The sequence below is a fragment of the Alligator sinensis genome, unplaced genomic scaffold (genome assembly GCF_000455745.1).
Source record: "Alligator sinensis unplaced genomic scaffold, ASM45574v1 scaffold974_2, whole genome shotgun sequence".
Lineage (NCBI taxonomy): Eukaryota > Metazoa > Chordata > Crocodylia > Alligatoridae > Alligator > Alligator sinensis.
Window position 1 is genome coordinate 669,376 of NW_005842369.1, and position 21,165 is coordinate 690,540.

General features: G+C 42.7%; 1 protein-coding gene across 3 annotated transcripts in view; it reads right to left on the minus strand.

The window, feature by feature from the left end:
• Positions 1-3,816: 3,816 nt before the first annotated feature.
• The window catches only part of ANKRD46 (ankyrin repeat domain 46), a 38,105-nt gene continuing 20,756 nt past the window's right edge, over positions 3,817-21,165 (minus strand). For all 3 annotated transcript variants that reach the window (XM_006029273.3, XM_006029271.3, XM_014522558.2), the window contains 3 exons: positions 18,838-19,180; positions 17,667-17,825; positions 3,817-5,194 (listed from right to left, as the gene is read on the minus strand). In XM_006029273.3, coding sequence (XP_006029335.1) covers positions 4,978-5,194; positions 17,667-17,825; positions 18,838-19,148 — 687 coding nt within the window. In that variant the 5' untranslated portion in view covers positions 19,149-19,180 and the 3' untranslated portion in view covers positions 3,817-4,977. The remainder of the gene's footprint in view (positions 5,195-17,666; positions 17,826-18,837; positions 19,181-21,165) is intronic.

Genomic DNA, 21,165 nt, shown 5'->3' on the forward strand with positions numbered 1-21,165 from the left:
AAGTGGCAGATCTGTTGCAAAAGTTTTCCTCTTCCAAAGAGGATCTTCTCTGTGGTGCTGTTTTGGACAGCGAATGTCTGGACACGTAACATTACAGGGCGGTCTTTTGGACCCTCAGTGCCCTACAGTCCTCTGCTCTGCCTTCCCCACCACTCCTCCAAGGGGAGGAAGGGAGATCGGCTGCCTCCCTGATAGCTCGCACAGTTGTGGCAAGCTGTTACAAAGCCCTGCTGTGCTCCCATGGGGTCGATCCCAGCAGAAACTGCTGCCTCAACCACCAATGCCCAAGGACACCAGCTTGTGCTGATCCTCCTGCTGCACTGGCTGTCCCTGAGAAAGCTGTTCCCTCCACCTCCCTCTTCACCACTGATGGTGGGGAGGGGACAAGCTGCCAGTGACAGCTCACAGACAGGGTCCCCTGGGGTCTTGTGGGTAGGGCACAGGAGCCAACTGGGGGGTAGGGCAAAGAAGCCCCTATCAGCCACTGGCTGGGCAGTGTGCCTCTGAGACAAATTAGCAGTGCTTGATTCAGGGGCCAGTCCCCCATAGTGTTTTATTTCTGTAGTACTACAAAGTGCCTCACTGATACCAGCATGTATCCAAAGCTTGAGTTACACTAAATCCAACTATCAGTCAGGAGCAGAGTCAGAAACAGCATCTGTATCTTCCAAGTTCGGCCCTGTGCCCAAAAAACTAGACCAAGCTCCCTCCCTTGTGTGGACATTCCCTGGCAACACACCCCAGAGTGCAGAAGGCATATGCACTCCAGGGGAGCAATGCAATGATTTCCTCTTACAAAACATAATGCAAGCCTCCAGAACCACAGGCTGGCTTCATCAGAGAAACCCTTGAGGAACAAGTTTCCACATAAGTGACACTGGCAAATCTCTGCACTTCTCTGTGCATCTGTTTCCACTTCTGCTTTTTCCTCTGTCTATACTGGAAGAACTTCAAGGTACTGTCTCTCTGGCCACAGTTTGTTGCAAAACATGTCCCAAATCCCAGTCAGCTTTTCCAGGTATCACTGTAACAAATATATAACAAATCCAAATGAAACGTATGCAGGGATGGAATTGGGGGACGGGGGCAGGTGAAGGTGCAGTTGCACCCCCTTTGATTCCTGTTCTACCCAAACTTTAAAACCAATCGCCTGGGAGTGGCAGCAGCATTTCTGTTCAGGCAGCAATGAATCAACTGACTTCATGGCTCATTATAATTTACCTGTTTCCTGCTAATGCCTCCTTGTAGGTGCTAACAACCCCCCTCTCCTTTTTAATGGTCTTGGTATTCCACTATCCAACTTTCTCCTGTGATTTTGCTGTCTATCAGCCATTCCTGGTAAAGTCTCTCTTTGATTTCACAGCCCTGCAGAGCTTTTAGCTCTAGCTAAAAACATTAATTTTAACTGTAATGATTACAGAACTAATGAAACACTATCTTTTTACTACTGTGACCATTTTTGGCCTAGGTTTTGTGATTTTTAAATTTAATATATAATCTAGCAAATTAGGGCATATTCCAATAATGTTATGTCTATTTTACTTTGATCTTAAACTGAATAATGTAGTGCTAGGCCCCTAGCATATTGGTAAAGTTTCTAAATTATCTTTAATTGGCAAAATATGTGTGTCATTATATGCGATGATGTATCACACCACCTGCACCCCGCTTTTAAAAAATCCTAGATCCACCCATGGGCATATGTCATTCAAAAGATCTATGGTCCAAGCGACAAACAAGAAATGTCTAAGGTTCCCAGAACAACAGGTTTAAATCAGAGTAAGTTAAACTTAGCCATGCATCCATGCAAAGGACAAAGCTTGAATTCTATGTGGTTTACCATATGGAGGCTTAGTGAGGATGCCTGAGGTCCTTTCTGCATGTCATACAGAGGAAGATGATTGTTTTGGTGCACTTAGACAACACTTCCCTTCCCCTCCCAATCTCGACTTTGCCAGATGTTTTCCTGATTGTATCCTTTCCTAGAAAAGCTGCACTTCAATATTTAAGGTATACAGAAGCACAAGAAGTGCTCTGGATTCCTATGGTATGAAAACTGCTTCATATTAATCCATAGACTTAGATACCAGAGAGATGAGTGACTAAAACCCTCCAGCAATGAGAAGATACCACAAACCAGCCAAAGAATAAATTACTGGACCTCCTTACTTGTTAAAATTAAGAAGCACTAAAGTGGGTATCCTTCTAAATGTCATGGCCCAAAGGGTATGATTTTGTGTGTGCTTCGGCACTGCAGAATTATTTCCCGCCACATGGAGCTTTCTTTGCACGGTGCAATTCTCAGTTGCAGAGAGAAAACCCCGGTGCAAAGGAGTTCCCGCCACCCGTATGTAAATTTGTGTCCCACTATTGGCTATTTCTAAATTATTCCCACGTGGCGGCTAGCGATTGGCTTGCTAGCCGTATGAGGCTAGAGCAGTTTCTGCCCAAGTTGGAGGACTCCACAACCATCTCCTGGAGGAGGAGAAGGAGGACTTCACATCTCGTGAAGAACTCTAAGCGCGCTGTGGAGCTTAACGAACCCAGCGTGTGCCTTAAGAAGGATATAGGGGCCCGATCAACCTCTAGCCTCTCCCCATCGCCGCCTGATCCCTCGACATACCCTTCCCTGTGCGCTTTCGTGGACAGTCACCTTTCGGACTCTCCTTGTGGTATCCAGAGCTCTTCTCGAGGTTATTTTGTCTGGTTGATTCGACAGGCTCGCGGTTCTAGAGCTCTCAGCTGGCCTTGGACCAGAGTTCGCGGTTAGAACTCTTGTCTGCTGTCCTTCTTTACTATCTGTAACTGCAATGCAAGCAAGTTTTCCTGCCTGCACCGCGACCACCTACGATGTAAGTAAAATAACCTTTAATCAACCTCTACGCGTCAGTGCCTAATTCTAGTTCGCAGTGCCAAGACCTTTTCCCCGGCCCACGTGCCCGGGCTGCTGGCCACAGCCCCTTGGCCCCAACACTAAATATGCACCAAAAACCTCATGCTGCAATTTCTGAATGGAAAAAAGCCTATTTCTGACATACTCTTTGATTTGATGTCATGGGCGCAAGAGAATAAAATCACACTGACCTGCTGAAATGAAGCAGCCTCTTCATGTTCGCTCTTGAAATATTAATAAAATAAAAGCTTGTTTAGTCATACTAGTTTATTTGTAGCATTCATCCATACTCAGAAACAATTACAAATTACACTGAAAGTTTATAATGGAGAATGTCATTATTTAATATAAGATACGGAGGATTCATAATAGAAATGTACTTACCTACAGGACTGAATGCAATTTATATATAAATTAGCTTATATTTTTTCTATTCACAAACACATATACAGAAAATTAAATTGTTTAGGAAAGAAGTTCATTTTGTTGTTTTGGGACGCTTTGCTGCATTTGTGCCATCAGAGAAAATGCTGTTTCATTGCTTTAAACTGCAAAATAAGACTACGAATTTCTCAGAAGCAATTTAGAATGGATGCATCAGCAAAGACCACAATGCAGCAGAGATAAGAAGCCTCCTCAGCCAATACTCATGAACAACCAAGAAAACAAATACATGTTAACAGAATGCAGAGATTCAGTTATAGCCATCAACTTACTGTCATTTCTAATTCTACAAATCTTATTCTGAAGATTAGTAGCTTCTTGTGAAGCTCAGCTAGTAATAATTATATATTGTTTTAGTAAAAATGAAAAACAACAACTTTTGTTTTATTAGAGTCTGCAAAATTTACTGAAGTGCCTTTGAAAATCCTATTCCAAGGGCATTAGGTATTTAAACAACACTTAAACTGAGAATGAGCTGGTAGTCTTTAAAAAGTTTCAGTTTTAATGAATAACATTGACTTTGTTTCCGTAAAAGAGTATTAAATAATCAGATTTACATATTTTGGTCATTAACACAAAAAGTCTTCACTGCTGGAGCAAAGCACATGGAGGTTTTTAATGCATATACTGCAACACATAATGCTGAAAATTCTCCACCAGGTATTAAGTACCTCCTGAAAACATCTGACAGTAAAAAAAAAAAAAGTACCAATCAAGCCCTCCCACAATACTGCAAATGAAATAAACATATTCATTTTGGTGAATACCACACTACCTGGCATAAAGCCATGTTTCACAAAGATAACACTACAGAAGTCCATATGAAGAACATGTTTAGATCACTTTTCATCTATTTTTACAAAGAAAATGCTTCCTTATAGATATTTCAAATGAAAAGGTGCATTTTTTAAAGTCTAGTGATAAGAGATTTTCTTCCAAAAGCACTATGAATAGTTTCACTTTACATGATTTATTTCCAAGTAGATACTAACAACTCCCAAACTAATCTGGAAAAGACATTATCATAAAAGGGATCCAAGTATGTCAAAGAATGTTGAGAGAGATTTTGTAATTTGAAATGTTTCTCATGTCTTTGAAATAGAATGTATACGTTGTTCATAAAAAGAGACATGAAAATGCTGAGTGTGTTAGGAAACCATGCACCTATTGTATAGTGCTACATATATGTCAGATTATATATTAGTGATTATGATTATGTATTAGTTCAATTTAATGTGGGTAGACTTTTTTAACAATATTTTTAGTTTTAACTGTAAAAAAAACAGGAAAAGTTCAACAGATTAAAAAAAATTAAATTAAGATGATACGGTCCTGTATTTTTCAGACTCAGAGATTTGCTTTTCATTTATGAAGGGCCTTTTATAATCACTACAGAGATTACTATTGACTTCTTGCTTACAAGACAAAAACATGTTAAGACATAGCTTGGGAATGTTTTAGCATTTTTGTGGTGTTAGCTTAAATGAATTCATTCTTCCAAAAGGGTTAATAGTACACAGAAAAGGCAAACAGTATATACAGCTGCCACTGCTTGCACTGAGAAGAGAATTATAAGAGGCTCACAAGAAAGATAAGACCTCAGAGAAAAAAAAAAACACACTGCATCTTTTACAGTGGTTTTAGTGCACCAGTTCAGGCTGATTTTCTACAAAAGGAAGTACCCCACTAACGTAGTATGCAATTCCAAGAGACAGAAGGGCAATAACAAAGATGAGGAGCAGCACTCTCCAGAAGCCCAGGTCCTCCACAAACTCTTGCCATGTTGTGCGGAAGCTGGAAAGAACCCCTTCACCTTGCTGCAGGTTTGGATTAAGGAGGGAGTGGCTTTCCATTGCGCTGTGAAGAATAAAAAGTATAGATATATCAAGTAAAAGAATACATCTTTAAGTAGGCTAGTAATCTTTTCAGCTCAACTAAAATATTCTAAATACAGAAGCAAACACACTTTCAGGTTTACAATACTGCCTCATCAATCTAAAGGCAAGAAAAATAGGAAAAGGACTCCTTCCACTCTCCCACCTCAAAACCAATACACAACAGTCAGCAAGCAAAGTCTTTGAAACCAACTTTCCAATAATCTTTGATATGCATAAACGGAGTGGTATTTGATCTGTGCAAATGAAGGGTTTGTGTGGCTATGAATTAGAAGCCTTTTGAAAATGTGTTCCTGTGAGTCCTACTGCCTAAACCGTAACAAATTTAATGAAGTATAATTTAAGTATAGCTGTGTGTATCAATACAAATGGTGAATTGTCATTTAGAAGTAACCCCTTCCGATTATAAAAGGAAACTGTAGTCAGTGCATTTTGGGTACTGAACATTCTGAATTTTGAAAAAAGATGAATTTAATTTAACTGAACTACATAGTTACAAGGCTTCTTTCACAGCTAAAACTTTCTAGGCACAAACATTTCAGAGAAAATATTTATCCTGACAAAGTTTAGAAACTGAGATCTTCTCTTGGAACAGGAACGGGCAATTATTTCAGCTGGAACGCTGCTTAATGACTTTAGTGAGCTGTCAAGGGCCGCAAGGGTAGCCCTGCCACTTGACAGGAGCCCCGTCCCCTGACCACCAGTTTGGGACTGGAAGTGCCACCTCAACCCTTGACCTTTGCCACTGGACATCTGTCTCCTTGCCTCCAGAAGTACTAGTTGGGGGGGAAGCGAAGAATTGCCATCTTGGAACCAAAAAAACCCAAATCATATACTAAAATCCAACATCTGCTATAACATATTTTATTTCAAAAACTGTTTTTGTCCTGATTTACGTGCGTTTAAATAGCGTAAATGATTAGAGATATAGAGATGATTGCATTATAGTTCAAAATAAAGTCTTACTCTTGTATATTGAGTGTGGGGGCTGTGGTTGGCAAGGTGTGTGTGTGTGGGGTTTCTGGAGGGGTGGGTATGTGGTGTATGTATGGGGGGTGGGATTTGTGAGGGGCCTGTGGGCAGGATGTGGGCCCCCCTGCCACATGCCCCCCCCAGCAGCAGAAGGCGGGCCCTCAGGGTGCTCATGGCATTGGCACGTGCCTTCAAACCAGACTGAGCTGGCTCCATGCTAGCATATAGGGCTCCCGGCACTGGAGGTGGGAGCCATGTGCCATCAGCTGGGTTGGGGTGGCTCTATGCCTCCACATGGGGCTTCCAGCACTCGGGTGGCTTGGATCCAGCCTGGCCTCATGGCACACAGATACAAAGCCGCAGGGAGTCATGTCCCATTGTGCTGGGCTGGCTCCATGCCAGCATGTGTGGCTCCCTGCTGGAGTACTAAAGCCCCACATGAAGGCACAGAGCCAGCCTGGCCTGATGACACATGGCTTCCACCTACAGTGCCAGGAGCCCCACATAGTGGCATGGAGCCAGCCTGGTCTGGCCTGAAGGCACACGGCAGTAGGCTGGACCAGGCATTGCTCCTGGGACACAGGTGGAGCTATGTGCCACTGGGAGCTCTGCCTGCCATGGGCCATGAGCACCCTTAGGGCCTGCCTGCTGCTGCTGGCGGCAAGGGCTATGCGCCATGGGGGGTGGGGAATGTGGGAGGGGGGAAATGTGGTGGGGGGCCCCACATCCACCCACAACCCTACCCCCACCTCCTGTAGGCAGGACCTCTCCTCCCCACTCACATGCCATCATGCTCAGTGCCTCTACATGGGCCTCCTAGGTGGAGTGCAGGAGCCCCACAGAGGTGGAGGCACAGAGCCTGCCAGGTCTGATGGTGCATGACCTCTGAAAGCCCTCCTCTGGCTGCCTTTCAGAGGTGCAGCCATGGGCCGGTAATAATTTTTCTTTGGAGGGGCCCTGCAGGCCAGATAAAATGACCTGGTGGGCCAGATCAGGTCTGTGGGCTATAGTTTGGCCATCTCTGTCTTGGAAACAGTTAACATTGCTATGCTCTGCTACCAGAATACAAAACATGCCACTGAAGCGTAACCATGTCACCAGCAATCTGGGAACTGCTCCATCCTATGAATTTCTCTTGTCAGAACTATAAATTTGGGACCTGAAAAATCTAGTTATCATTTAATATAAAATTATTAAAAGGGACACAATCAGCTTGAAATCAAGTCAGTCTGAAAAAGTTAAATACAAGTAATTTCAGATGCTACTTTCCCTTGTGTTCCTGTGCCACTTCTTGTGGTTTTATACGTGCAATAGTTAGAAACACGTTTGTCTTTGCTCTATGGCTATATGAAAGAACCATGCAAACAACAGGAGAATTGACTCATGGCCTGACACCAAATTCCTAGGCATGTGTGTAACCCGACCAATTTGAAAAATCCCATGACTTCTCACATGAGCAAAATTACATGCATGTAGGCTTGCAGGATCAGGGATCAGATTGCACACAGAGAGGAAAGCAGTGAAACTAGCCATGCACCTAAGTCATCCTATGGCACATCCCAGGGCACAAAGCAAACAAAGGGGAAACAGAATTTCTCCCAATCTTTTTCAGTTACAATAATCTTAGGTGTTTCTTGTAATAATGTGAAAAAAATGTTTCAGAAAAAGCATAATTTGCAAGTTAACATGATCCATTTAGACCTTCTGATGTGACTAAATCAAACAGGAATGTGTCACTAGTAGAAAGATTAATTTGTAAACCCTTGTCCAAAATTAAACCTCTGATCACCTTTAGTATTATTTATGTGGCATTTTACTTATCATGACGTACAACTACTGAATCATAATTACATTAAGTTCCACTAGTCTACTGAAGTATTACAGTGCATCAGAAAGTTTCAGATATTTCCAGTAAGCAGCTTGGTTTTTTTAGTTTTTAAATATTTACTTGACTGTAAAGCTATTTTGGTTTGCCCGTAACTGCAGGAATTATGGGCAAATTTTCTACCACTTCTTATGATTTCTCAAACAAAACAAAGAGCTTATTAAACGACAACTGTTTGTTTAAAGAGAACCTCTTACTAATTAAACACCAACTAGTTAATATCTAACTACTACAGAGGTTAAATAAAGGTCCAGTGCAATCTAAATAAAGAGGTCATATGTTCATAGTAAAAAAAAGTTCTCACTGGTCTCAAGAAACCATCTGTGTTATTTTCCATTGCAATCAAATTAAAAGCAACCCTGAAATGGCAACAAGTGCCTGAATGCAAACTATTTTGGAAGAATTTGTGACACATATCCCAGATGCTTTTTTCCCCCACTTTTAACAAAAAACTTTAATATTTTGATAGAATGATGGTCTTAACTCATTGTGCAGTTACAGTCACATGTCACAAGAGCAAAGAAAAAAGTAAGATTCTCTACTCTAAAATACACTCTCTGCCCAGTGATAGCACAATGTGATACATTACTTAGGGGCAAAGAAAAGGAGAGAAAATCTTAGCTGGGAATCTAGTTGTGTCCACTTCCCTTGGCAAAAGCAACTCTGTGCAGTGAGAAGGGGACAGTAAATTTAGCCAAAAAGGGAATGAAGACTTTTGCATTGCTCCCTAAAAGCCTCTCCTGTCTAAAAGCAAAGCTTACTATCTCTATAGGGAACACCAATTATCCTTCTTTGGCTTCATGCATGGTGAGAGATAGGGAACAAAAGTGGGAATGCTGCACAGATCATCCCTAGAATCAAAAAATAATTTCAGAAGGTAAAAGTGAAACTAGAGAAACCAGAAAAACCAACCGCATTAGAGACAACCATTTTACTATTAAAAACACACTTCTTTTATCTGCATCTTTAATAATCATTATGATGATGATGATTATTCAGCGTTATCTTAAGGAAGATGTTTCAGACATTTTATAGTAGTTCTCAAACAAGTTGGGGAATATGCTGTTTGTACATATGCATTTCCAGAAAGCAAGCTACAAATCAAACAAGATAACATTAACAAAGAGAAAATAAGTTAAATTAAGTTACAAGCTGTAAAGGGACACTGTCAGATCAAAAATTATAGCTGAATCCTGTCCCTATTAAAATTAATGGTAAAACTCCCACTGGCTTCAAAAGGGCTTAGGCAGATGGGGTGAAAAATGTGTGTCAAAATATTTGAGATCCTTAAAATTTGGCAAGACTCAACCTAAGGCTGTATATTTGGACAAGAATTAACCCTGGATGTTCTAAGTTAACACTAATATTTTTGTAAAATTATGTTAAATATTAAAGCCCATCAACTGTGCTCTAGGCTTTAAACTGATCTCTATTAGGAATTAGGGGACACCTATTTTGGAGGAAAAGTTATACCGTATTTGCCTACTATAAGGTTTCTTGCACCTTTCTTATGAGGCATTTAGTCCCAGCCATTCATGCTCACTAGATTAAAAAGACCAATCTTTGGATCCAGAACATCACTGCATGCATCTCCTATCTAAGTGTGGAAGATACTTTAAAAAACAAATTTAACATTTCGGCATTTATTCTACTTGTTCAATTTTCACATTTTTCATTGTCTAAGTTGAGAGAAAGGCTAGCCCAGTTCACTGTCAGTTATAGTCAAGGCCCTGTATGTTCTAAAGCAAATACATGGACTCTAATTTTCCAACAAGATTTCTCATCTCTGGTGATGACATGGTGCTATATTAGGCCATTTTAAAACGTAAAATATAGAGGAATATAAAACAAAACAAATAAATATAAAACAACCTCCTGCATCATATCTAGTCCTCTGCTGTTACAGGCTACCACATCAAATTCAACCCTTCATAAATGTTTCAAGCTCCATTTTGAAATCAGCTATGCATTTTGCTCTCCTCCTGTTGGAAAGCTATTCCAGAACCCCACTGCTCAGGTGGTTTGACATTTTTTTCAAAAGGCAAGGGTCTCTTAGGGTGACAGCTTTTATTGGTCCAATTATGTAGTTGAGATAAAGTTAGACCAGGCTTCGAGATGACCCAATGAAGAATGTCTTCCATTTGAAAGTTTGTCTAACTCTATACCAACTACACAGTTGGTCCAATAAAAGATATCAAAGAAATCCTTGTCTCTTGCATAATTTCTGTACCACTGTGGCTACAACATCACTGTTAGACATTAGATTTTTTTTTTCCTTCTAATTTTGGCTTGTACTTCATAATAGGCAATTTAAACCCATTTGTCCTTGTGCCAACATTGTTTTTAACTTAAATAGCTAGCTCTCTTCCTTCTCTTATGTTTTATTCCTCTCACATATTTAGAAAAAGCATATCACATCCCATCTGACACTTCATTTTGCTTGACTAAACATGCCAAACTCTTTTAACTTCTTCTTGTAAGACACTTTCCAGTCCTCTGATCATCCTAGTAACCCTTTTCTCTGCATCTGTTCCAGTTTGAATACATGTTTCCTGAACATGGATGACCAGAACAGTGCACAGTATTCCTGAAGCAGTCTTGTTAGTGTCTTTTACAATAGCATGAATACTTCCCTTATGTCTGTTGGAAATGCATTCCATATCTTAATCAGGCAAGATATTTGCCTTTTGCAGAGCTACCTCATATTAGTAGCTTTATGACTAAAACTTTCTCTTCTTCTGTCACTTTCAATTGATGCCTTCTCCTTTCACTGCCAGAGAATTTAAGAGTGCAAAATAGATGGTGGTTAGAACATGCAGAGGCAACAGAGATGCATCATACCCAGCATGACCTCAGAGGCCTCTTCAAAACTCAACTGCTCGGCAGACAAAGTCCATCTGTTTTGTAGTAAATAACACTTCATGAAGCTGGAAGCTGCACTGGTAAGATGGGAGGAACACTTCATGACCTTGCTAAGTCAAACCAGAGATGTTGATCAACATCTCCTGAACAGAGATGCTCAGCACTCAACAACTGACTCTCACTATAGAGCCACCTCTCAAAGAAGTGGAGAAAGAAGTCACCCAGTTGTTGTCACAAAATCCTGAAGGAAGATGTTATATCCAGTGAAATCCATATGAAAGGTGGCTCCTCACTGCTACCTTGGCTGCATTAGTTGCTAGTTAAATGTGGCAAGCTAAGGATATCCCACAAAACATCAAAAACTTCAGGAAAAAGCCTTGTAAATGCAGGTTCATTTGCCATAACTGCCAAGGGATCATCCATTTTACTGCTGTTGGTAAGACTGTAGTCCATATAATTTTGAATCAACTCTGCCTTTATCTGGTAGTTTCTGCCCTGGCAGATCAAAAGTTGATGTGATATTTATAACAGAGGCAGCTGCTGGAAAAATGCAAAGGGCAACATATAGTTCTACATGCCATTCATAGACTTAGTGGAAATGTTTGACTATGTCCCTTGAACCAGACTGTAGGACAACGTCAATACTTGCTAGGATAAACCTTGCAGCTGTCTGTTGTCTTCACAAGGGGATACCAGTGTGCATCTTCACTGGTGGTCTACAAACCTCTCCCCTTTGGCATCACAACTGGTGTTAGACACGATTGCACACTGGTTTATGTCCTCTTCACTCTCTACCTTACACTCATCCTCCATACATTTGACCATATCCCATCCCCTGACTTCAGAGTATGGTACAGATTAGCTAGCAGGCTAATTACACTCTAAGTTAGCACAGTGTAGTAACTGATGAGTTTCTGTAGACTGATGATGCTGAATTTACAAGTCAAGCTGAGCTACAATAAACAGTTACTGCCATAGAGAGGGCTTTCTCAGCCTGGGACTTACAAATCAGTGAGGAAAAGGCTGAGGGTATATATAACTGGGGCCTTCTTTAGTGATCACTGAGGCTAGTGCACTAATGACCACCTCAGTCTTTCATTATATGGGAAGTGCAGTGTCTGCAGATGGATCACCTAATACCGATGAGGGTTGCAAGTACTTCTGGTACCTTTATCACCTTTAAGTCTCATACAAGGAAATAAAAGGGTTTCTTGGTGACAAGATGTCAGTCTGTTGTCTTCTTTTTGTGTCTTACACCACGTTCGACTATTTTGTTACACGTTTGTGCTCATTTATTGTACTTTGTGAGACTTTTCATTGTACACCTGCCTTCAAGTAGTAGACAAAGCAGCGGGTGTTGCATAGTCTGAGACTCTGTGCCACAGTCACAGGTGGTTGAACCAAAGGTATAGCCCTACTTGTTCATTAGTTCCTTGGAGTGTACATAGGCAGCTGAGATATTTCCACCTTTGCAAGGTTCATCAGCCCCTGGTGATAAGGACTCAACCTCTGGAGCATCCATTTTTTTTTTACTGTCAAGGATTTCCTTCAGCCTCTTGTTCCACATCTGTAGTTGTGTCTCCTTGGGTGTGGCATCGAAGGCTGGGTGCTGGTGGGGAAGCTCCTGCATAACTTCAGACATATGTGTGCTGTGGCATGGTAGTACAGAAGGTGTCTCACATTTTCTGTTTGTCTTGATTGTTCTATCCTGCTGGACAGTGCTCTTTTGATGTCAGGTGGAGTGATGCCAGCCAGCAGGTACAAACTGTTTAGCCTGGTAGGCTTCAGATATTCTGTGATGTATCAGAAGTAACCATTCAGAACGGGGTCAAGGTGGTTAATATATGCATACAGGGCATGCGTACTCAGCAGAGAAGCTGAGAACCAGAGCAGTGTTTCAGGTGGTTAAAGGGCTAGCCCCCCATTTTGAGTTGGCGAGCTTATACAGAATGCTGCTACACCTGCTCACCTTTGCTTTTGTCTTTATGGTGCGTTCTTTGTTTGACTGAGGGTGACTCCAAGGTAAACTGGATTTGGACAGTGGGAAAGTGGGGTCCTGGGCCACGTAATGTTGAGTTGGTGGTTGATCTCATGGTTTTTCAGATGGAAGGCATCGCTGGGTTGGCTCAATGTAGTATGAGGTTAGGCCAATGAGTACCCTGCTTACGGATTTTTCAACATGGTCAGAACTAGCGTTTTGGGGTGTTATGCATAGGTCGTCTACACAGATGAAACCTTTTGTTTCCAAACTGATTTGCTGGTCATTCATATAGATGTTATATAATAGCGGTGCAAGTCTGCTTCCTTGAGGGAGGCTATTAATATGTCACCTTCATCTGCTTTGCTTCCCATCCAGTTTGACAAATAAAGTCTGTTTTTGAGTAGGGTTCATATAAGGTGTGGATCTTTTGTCATTTCCAGGGTCTTGTAGGAATCATTGGTGGTTAACTGTATCATAGGTGGCTGTTAGCTCAATGAACACAGCTCCAGTTTCATAGTTGGTAGGGTCGGAAGGGACCTAAGCAGGTCATCAAGTCCAAACCCCTGCCACGGGCAGGAAAGGATGCTGGGGTCAAACGACCCCGGCTAGGTGATTATCTAGCCTCCTTTTGAAGATCCCCAGTGTAGGGGCAAGCACCACTTCCCTTGGAAGTTGGTTCCAGCTCCTAGCTGCCCTGACTGTGAAGTAGTGCCTCTTGATGTCTAGACTTCATCCACTCTCAGTCAGCTTATGGCCGTTATTCCTTGTAACTCCCGCCAGTGTTTGGGGGAACAGGGACTCTCCCCTTGCCAAGTTGTCCACATCCCTCCTGAAGTGCGGTGCCTAGAACTGGACGCAGTACTCTGACTGCGGCCTGACCAGTGTCGCATAGAGCAGGAGGATCACTTCTTTGGACCTGCTCGTGATGCATCTATGGATGCATGACAAGGTATGGTTAGCCTTCCTGACCACGTCCCCACATTGGCGGCCCATGTTCATCGTGGAATCAATAATGATCCCAAGATCCTTTTCTGCCTCTGTGCTGACAAGAAGGGAGTTCCCCAGACTGTAGGTATGCTGCTGGTTTTTCCTCCCCAGATGCAATACCTTGCACTTGTCCGTATTGAAACCCATCCTATACTCATCCGCCCACCTCTGTAACCTGTCCAGATCTAGTTGCAGCCTGTCCCTCTCTTCTAGTGTGCTCACTTCTCTCCACATCTTAGTGTCATCTGCGAACTTGAACAAGGTGCTTTTCACCCCCTCATCCAAGTTGCTGATGAAGCTATTGAATGGTGGGGGCCCGAGGACTGAGCCTTGGGGAACCCCACAACCCACATCCCTCCAGGTCGAAAATGACCCATCCACCACCACTCTCTGGGTGCGGCCCACCAGCCAATTTGCGACCCATCTGACTGTGTAGGTGTCAACACCACAGTTGCCTAATTTTTTAATGAGGATGGGGTGAGAGACAGTGTCGAAGGCCTTCCTAAAATCCAGAAAGACTACGTCCACCATGACACCTGTGTCCAAGGCTTTTGTGACCTGGTTGTAGAAGGCAACCAGGTTGGTCTGACAGGACCTGCCTCCAATGAACCCATGTTGATTGCCTCTAAGCATAATCTCCCCTGCCGGTCCCTCGCAGATGTGCTCCTGGATAATTTTCTCAAAGAGCTTTCCCAGGACTGAGGTAAGACTAACAGGCCTATAGTTTCCTGGGTTCTCTTTCCTCCCTTTTTTTGAAAATGGGGACCACATTGGTCCTTTTCCAGTCCTCTGGGACCTCACCAGAACACCATGAGCGCTCATAAAGCCGCGCCAGGGGTTCCGCAATGACCTCTGCCAATTCCCTCAGCACTCTGCGGTGGAGATCATCGGGACCTGCTGATTTGAACACGTCTAGTCCCTCCAGAAGTTCCCTGACTAGGTCCTCACTGACCCTGGGCCTGGCTGTGCCTCTCCTGGGTCCGTCTGGAATCCCAGTGTGGGGGATGTCCCTGTCCCTGCTCAGAAAAATGGAAGAAACAAAACTGTTAAAGAGATTAGTTTTGTTGCCTCGTGCTACCACCAGATTACCAAGCATGTCCTGCAGAGGCCCCACGTTACTTGGTACCTTCTTTTTACCCCCATGTATTTAAAAAAGGACTTCTTGTTATCTTTGATCCGAGTTGCTAGTCCCAGTTCCATCTCCACTTTAGCCTTCCTAACAGCCCCCCTATAATCTCGAGCAATGGAGGTATAATCCTCCTTGGTGATGGCCCCTCCCTTCCACTGGGTGTACGCCTCCTTTTTGGCTTTGTGAGGTTCCTGGATGCTTTTGGTGAGCCATGGGGGCTTTTGAGTGCTCTTGCCCCCTTTGATCCGTGTGGGGATTGTCACCCTTTGGGCTTGGAGGATCATCTCCTTAAGGAACGACCACTCTTCCTGGACTCCCAAATCCCCTCCCCTCCGGGACCTCAGTGCCTCCCTGACTAGTCTCCTTACCTCATTGAAATCTGCCCTCCTGAAGTCCAGGGCTGCTGCCTTGCTGCAGGCCTTTGACACCCTGTGCTGGATGGTGAATTCCAGTAGGCAATGATTGCTGTCGCCCAGGTGGTCGAGCACCTGCAGTCCCCTCACCAGGTCGTTGCCTGTGGCCAGGACCAGGTCCAAAAAGGCATTTCCCCTGGTGGGACTGTGCACCTCCTGGGTTAGATGGAGGTCCTGTATCTCGGCTAGGAACCTATGTGAGTGCTCAGACCTGGCTGACTGCTCTTCCCAGCAAATGTCTGGGTAGTTTAGGAAACCCATGATGACTATGTCCCTTGACTTAACTGCCTCCGCGAGCTGACCAGAGAATTCCCGGTCCAGCTCTTCCCCTTGGTTAGGTGGCCTGTAGCAGACCCCCACTGTTAGGTCCCTTTCCCCTCGACCCCCTTGTATTCTGACCCAGAGCACCTCAGTCTGCCCTACCTCAGTGATTCGGCCACTTTCAAAACCATCCTCAGTATGTTGAGTTAGATTGAGCAGTTGGCTCATTTTTGATTTTCCAGAGTGAAAACTGCCCGGTTTGGTGTTTATTCATGTATGGGGCAAGTCAGTTCAGTATTAGTCATTTGTACAATTTGTATGCGTAATGTAAGAGAGGTAGGTCTGAAGCTCTTTGGGTCAGATGGATCTTTCTCTGGCTTTAAAAATGCTACTATGGGGGCCATAGCAGAAGTGTTCACATTGTGACCCCATCAGGTAATACCTAGTAATACCTGCAAATTCTGCTAATTCTCCAAACCATGATGTCTATCTTTAAAAGAGTGAATTTCAACCGTTTTAGACTCAAGGCACTCTGAAAAATGCTAGGTCTTCATTTACCACTCATTTTTTAACTATGAAAAAATAATATGGCAATTCTGATGCAAAGAACTCAGAAAGACTGCATAGGGTGATCATGTTTTGACATTGCGTGTTTGTATTTGAAATCTCTGGATTTATCTTGTGAATCCTGTGTAGGTGTTTGCACACCTAACTGTGCTAGTATTGCACAGTACCCTGAAGCATCCTTAAAAGGATTTTGTGGTACCCTGGTGGAGAATCACTGTTATAAAGCAACAGCATTTCCCTGCCTCCATTCTGGTTGTGAAACTTTAACCATGCTACAAACTGTAAATCTGATCTTTGGCGAGATTCCATCAATAGCATCTGAGACTAATTTTGGGACAGGGGCCCAATAAAGAGATACGACTCAGCACCAGCTCACTGTATAGCAAGTGTCCACAGGCTAGTTTCCTTTGCTGCTCACTCCTCCTTTCATTTTGTGTAAGCTTATTCTTAATATTCTTTTTTGAACAGTATCCACCCAGTAACGTCTGGAACACTTCCCTGAATTTTTTTCTCCTTGCTTCTAGATTAAGTCAAGAAGGTGTAAAGAACAAAGAAATTCCCAGTCTCTCTTATAGTCAACACCCTGTGCTCTTCAAGTCCAGCTGACTTCACTAACTAGTTATTAAACATTATTTTACTTTCCCCCCAGATTTTCAGAGCACCACATTACTATATTTTTATACTAGCAACTCATAACTTCCTTGTAAAAAGTGTTAGATTTCACACAGGTGGAGCTTTGTCGACAGAGGAGGGGACAGGTGGGGCTTTAGTTACCTAGGAAAGTGTAAGACTAATCAAATTTGTGGAATGAACAGATTAGCTGGATGATTTAGTAACAAAAATAAGCAGTAAAATAATCAAGGGCAATAAAAGTTATTTTAAGTATAACCATTAAGTTGCAGAATAAACCTGTCAGAGATTAAAAGAAAATAATACATTCTTATCCTTGAGAACTATGGTTCAGGGTCCCTACTGGCTTCTAGAAAATAACTCTTTATTATTTTGCACTTGACGTTAGAAACTTCTGGGTGAGTTCCCAGTCTCCCCTCCCAACCACAACCTGGAAGCTTATTCCTTTGGGACTGTTTACGACCAGGTGCAGTGAATTTCACAAGTAAAATGGAACAATGAGCACTGTAATGTGAAATTTAGCTTCTTCCACTAGAAATGTCAAAATTACATTTTAAAAAAATCTAAATATTATGAAAGGTATTCTTTTTGACAGATCCAAAGCCAGAGGCCAAATTAACCTTGTCTGCTCCAAAGAACAAACAAACCAGCCAATTTAGTCAGCAATCTGAAAAAAAGATCTACCACAAATATTTTATAGATGTGCCATTAGTTTTTCTAGCAAATATCTTCCTGCATTTTAAATACCTTTCACTTTCAGCAGTCTGCATAGTTTCCAGTTTAGAGTGAGTGCCTCTGTTAAAACCTTTCACTTCTTGCTCCTCCAAAGACTCCAGCAATCGAATGACATCTTTATTTACGCCTCTTCGTTTTGCCAGAACAAGTGGTGTTGCACCTTGATGGTTGCTAATATAATGCAAGAGATATTGCATGATTACTACTGAGAATTAACCTCGTCAGAGCTCCTAATTACAGATTGGTCTCATGACATTAGGCAATAAATGAAACACAGGATGGGTGGATCCTGCTACCACTATCTTAAAAAAATACAGAGGTGGATTACTTTTGCTATCTTTGGATTAAGAATGGTCAGCAAACAGATGTTTGCAATAAAAACAGGCAATGATCCTGGCTGGCCAATATTCTGATACGAGATCACAGGAGCTATATTAGACAAGCATGAACAAAACTCCCAAGGGACATTCACTAATGTCTGCCATTTTTCCTCTACTGGGATATAAGTGCAGAAAAACAAAATAACCTTGGTTAATTCTAACTGTATTTAATAAAACAGCTAGCTAGTTAGTTCTCTAAGTCCCTGTGTTAAAGCACTGGTATCTAACAGCTGCTAGAAGCTAAGAAGAAATAATATACAATATTTAAAAGTAGGACTGAATCACAGGCATTGAGGGAGGGGGCAAGCACTGAATGGCAACACTGTCTACCAAAGAGTATGGTGAAAAAACTAGGGCACAGATTTACTGTATTTCCTTTGTTCTTTATAGTAGAGAAATTGAAGCATCAGGACCAGGGTACATACAATTCTAAAATAAATAAATAAATAAATAGCCATCAATGTGAGATTGTTGTGTGGTACCACACACACCCAACCTGCCTGGCTGGCCAAACCAGCCATCAGCTAATCAGAAGCAGCACCTGTGCAAAACCTATCCAAGAGCTGTTGCTTGTATTTGTCTTTCACAATGCATATGATCAACAAAAGTGGGCCCATTTTATTGTTCTTGTCCAGTTTTTATTTACAGCTGACATTTTAAAACCCCCCAAAAACAACTGCACTGAATATAACACTATAGCCATTATATCAGGCACCAAATTTGTACTAAATTATTTGGAGAGAAGGCACTAATACACTAGCAAGAAAGATCTGGGTTTTGAAAAAGTGACACAGCAAACTTACCAAATGTCAATTTTGAGTCCATTAGAAACTAGGAATTGAATGGTGTCCACATGTCCACACAGATGAAGGGCTGTGTTACCCTGATAATCAGTGGCCAAGAGGTCAGCACCAAATTTGTGCAACAGCTGACAGATGTCTACATTTCCTCTGGCTGCTGCAAGGTGGAGCCCAGTTCGGCCACGACTATCACGAATATTTGGGTCAAAGCCACTTTCTAACAGCCGCTTGGAATAGTTAAAGTCTCCATCAATACAAGCCTGCAGCAGGGGCACATTGGTCTGGGAAGAATCATTTACAAAAACGTAGGACATTGCTCTGTTTGTATCTGGTGTGTGAAGCAAGCCTGTAGGTAAAATAAGAAGAGATGATGGTGAAGCCACATAAATGAATGCAACGCAAACTTCTAACAAATCACTGAATCTCTCAATTAAGACTGCAAACTTCTTAGGAATATAAGCTCTAAAGTCCTTATGCCTAACATATGAATTTAATATGCTGCATTCTTTTCTGGTGCATGGATAATGCTCCTTTTAATCCTGTTCACATTTGCAGGAACAGAACAGAAGAGCCTTGTTACTTCTGAGGACTGCTCTAAAGCACTATCATGAATGCAAGGCAGAAAGTAAACCCCACCTAGAAAGAGATCACACACTGTACTTTTCAATACCAAAAAGGAACTTTGTTATATCCTAGCTGTGGGTTAATTCCAGAAAGGAAGAGGCATGGGGGTTGGAGGAAGGAAGAGTCACCTTTTTATAATTCAGGGACCTAGGACTGAACACACATATTGGGCTTTGCCAATGTAATGCATCTAGTAACACCAATTAATAATGAAGCCACTTTAATGAGATTTCCTCATTCTTTAATCTGTTCCTTCTTTACATTCGAACTTCAGTACGCAGTAGCAGACAACTGCTGGAAAATGCATCATTATTGTGAGTACCACATCCTTTGTGCCACAGGAAATTACACTTTTCAACCATCTCCGTGCATGGTGTTTTGCTCACAGCAGTGGAGACCACAGTAAATAGGGTGTTAAATTCCATGAAAGAAAAAGTGAAAAGAACCGTTACAATTGGAGTAGCCGACCTCTAACACACGTGCCCGAAGTGGCACAGGCGGCCTCTGCATGGCACACAGCAGATCAGGAAAGAGGTAGGCAGCATGGTGACAGGTAGTGCAGGGAGTAAAAAGCAGAGCAAGAAGGGAGCAGAAAACAGAGCAGCAGGTCAGGCAGGGGAAGGGGACTGGAGTGGCACCTGGAGAGGGCGCAGGGCTAACTTGTAGCATGCTTGTCAAAAAGGTTGGCCCTCACTATGTTAGAAGACGTAAGAAGGACCATAATAACTCAAAAGGGGGACTAGAGCATGTGGGATGCTATTATTGCACTAGAACTTGCTCTAGCACAGCTATGCAGTAGTTATTAAACATGGGATTAAGTGCTCAGCTGGAGAAGGGCCTAAAAGTGGAAGGCAAGGGCTGGCTGCATCATAGATTACTTAATTATTATTTGATGAGCTATAATTCAACTGACTGACTAGATATAATAGCTTTGTGGATGAAACAAATTTTTAAGATGGATTTGGATAGGGAGAACATAATGTTCAGAAAGATCAAATAAGATGGTTTCATAGTTTCATAGTAGCTAGGGTCAGGAGGGACCTGAACAGATCATCTAGCCTGATCCCCTCCTACAGGCAGGAATGAATGCTGGGTTCACAAGACCCCAGACAGGTGATCATCCAACCTCCTCTTGAATTTGCCCAAGGTAGGGGCGAGGACCACTTCCCTGGGAAGTTGGTTCCAGATTTTGGCCACCCTAACTGTAAAATATTGCCTTCTGATCTCTAACTTAAACCTATTCTCCATCAGCTTATAACCATTGTTCCTTGTCACCCCAGGTGGTGCTGGGGAGAAAAGAGCTCTGCCTATTTGCTGTTGATCCTCCCTGGTGAGTTTGTAGGCAGCCACCAGGTCCCCCCTCAGCCTCCTCTTGCTGAGGCTGAACAGGTTCAGGTCCCTCAGTCTCTCCTTGTAGGGCCTGTCCTGCTGCCCTCTCACCAAGCGGGGAACCGTCTGACTCTTTAGTCCTCTGAACCCTCTCCAGGCTGACCACATCCCTTTTGAAGTGCGGTGCCCAGTACTGGACGCAGTACTCCAACTGTGGCCTGACCAAAGTCGCATAGAGGGGGAGTATCACCTCTCTGGACTGGCTTGAGATGCACCTTTTGGATGCATGACAAGGTATGGCTGGCCTTGCTGGCTGCGGTCTGGCATTGGCAGCTCATGTTCATCTTGGAGTCAATAGTGACTCCAAGATCCCTTTCC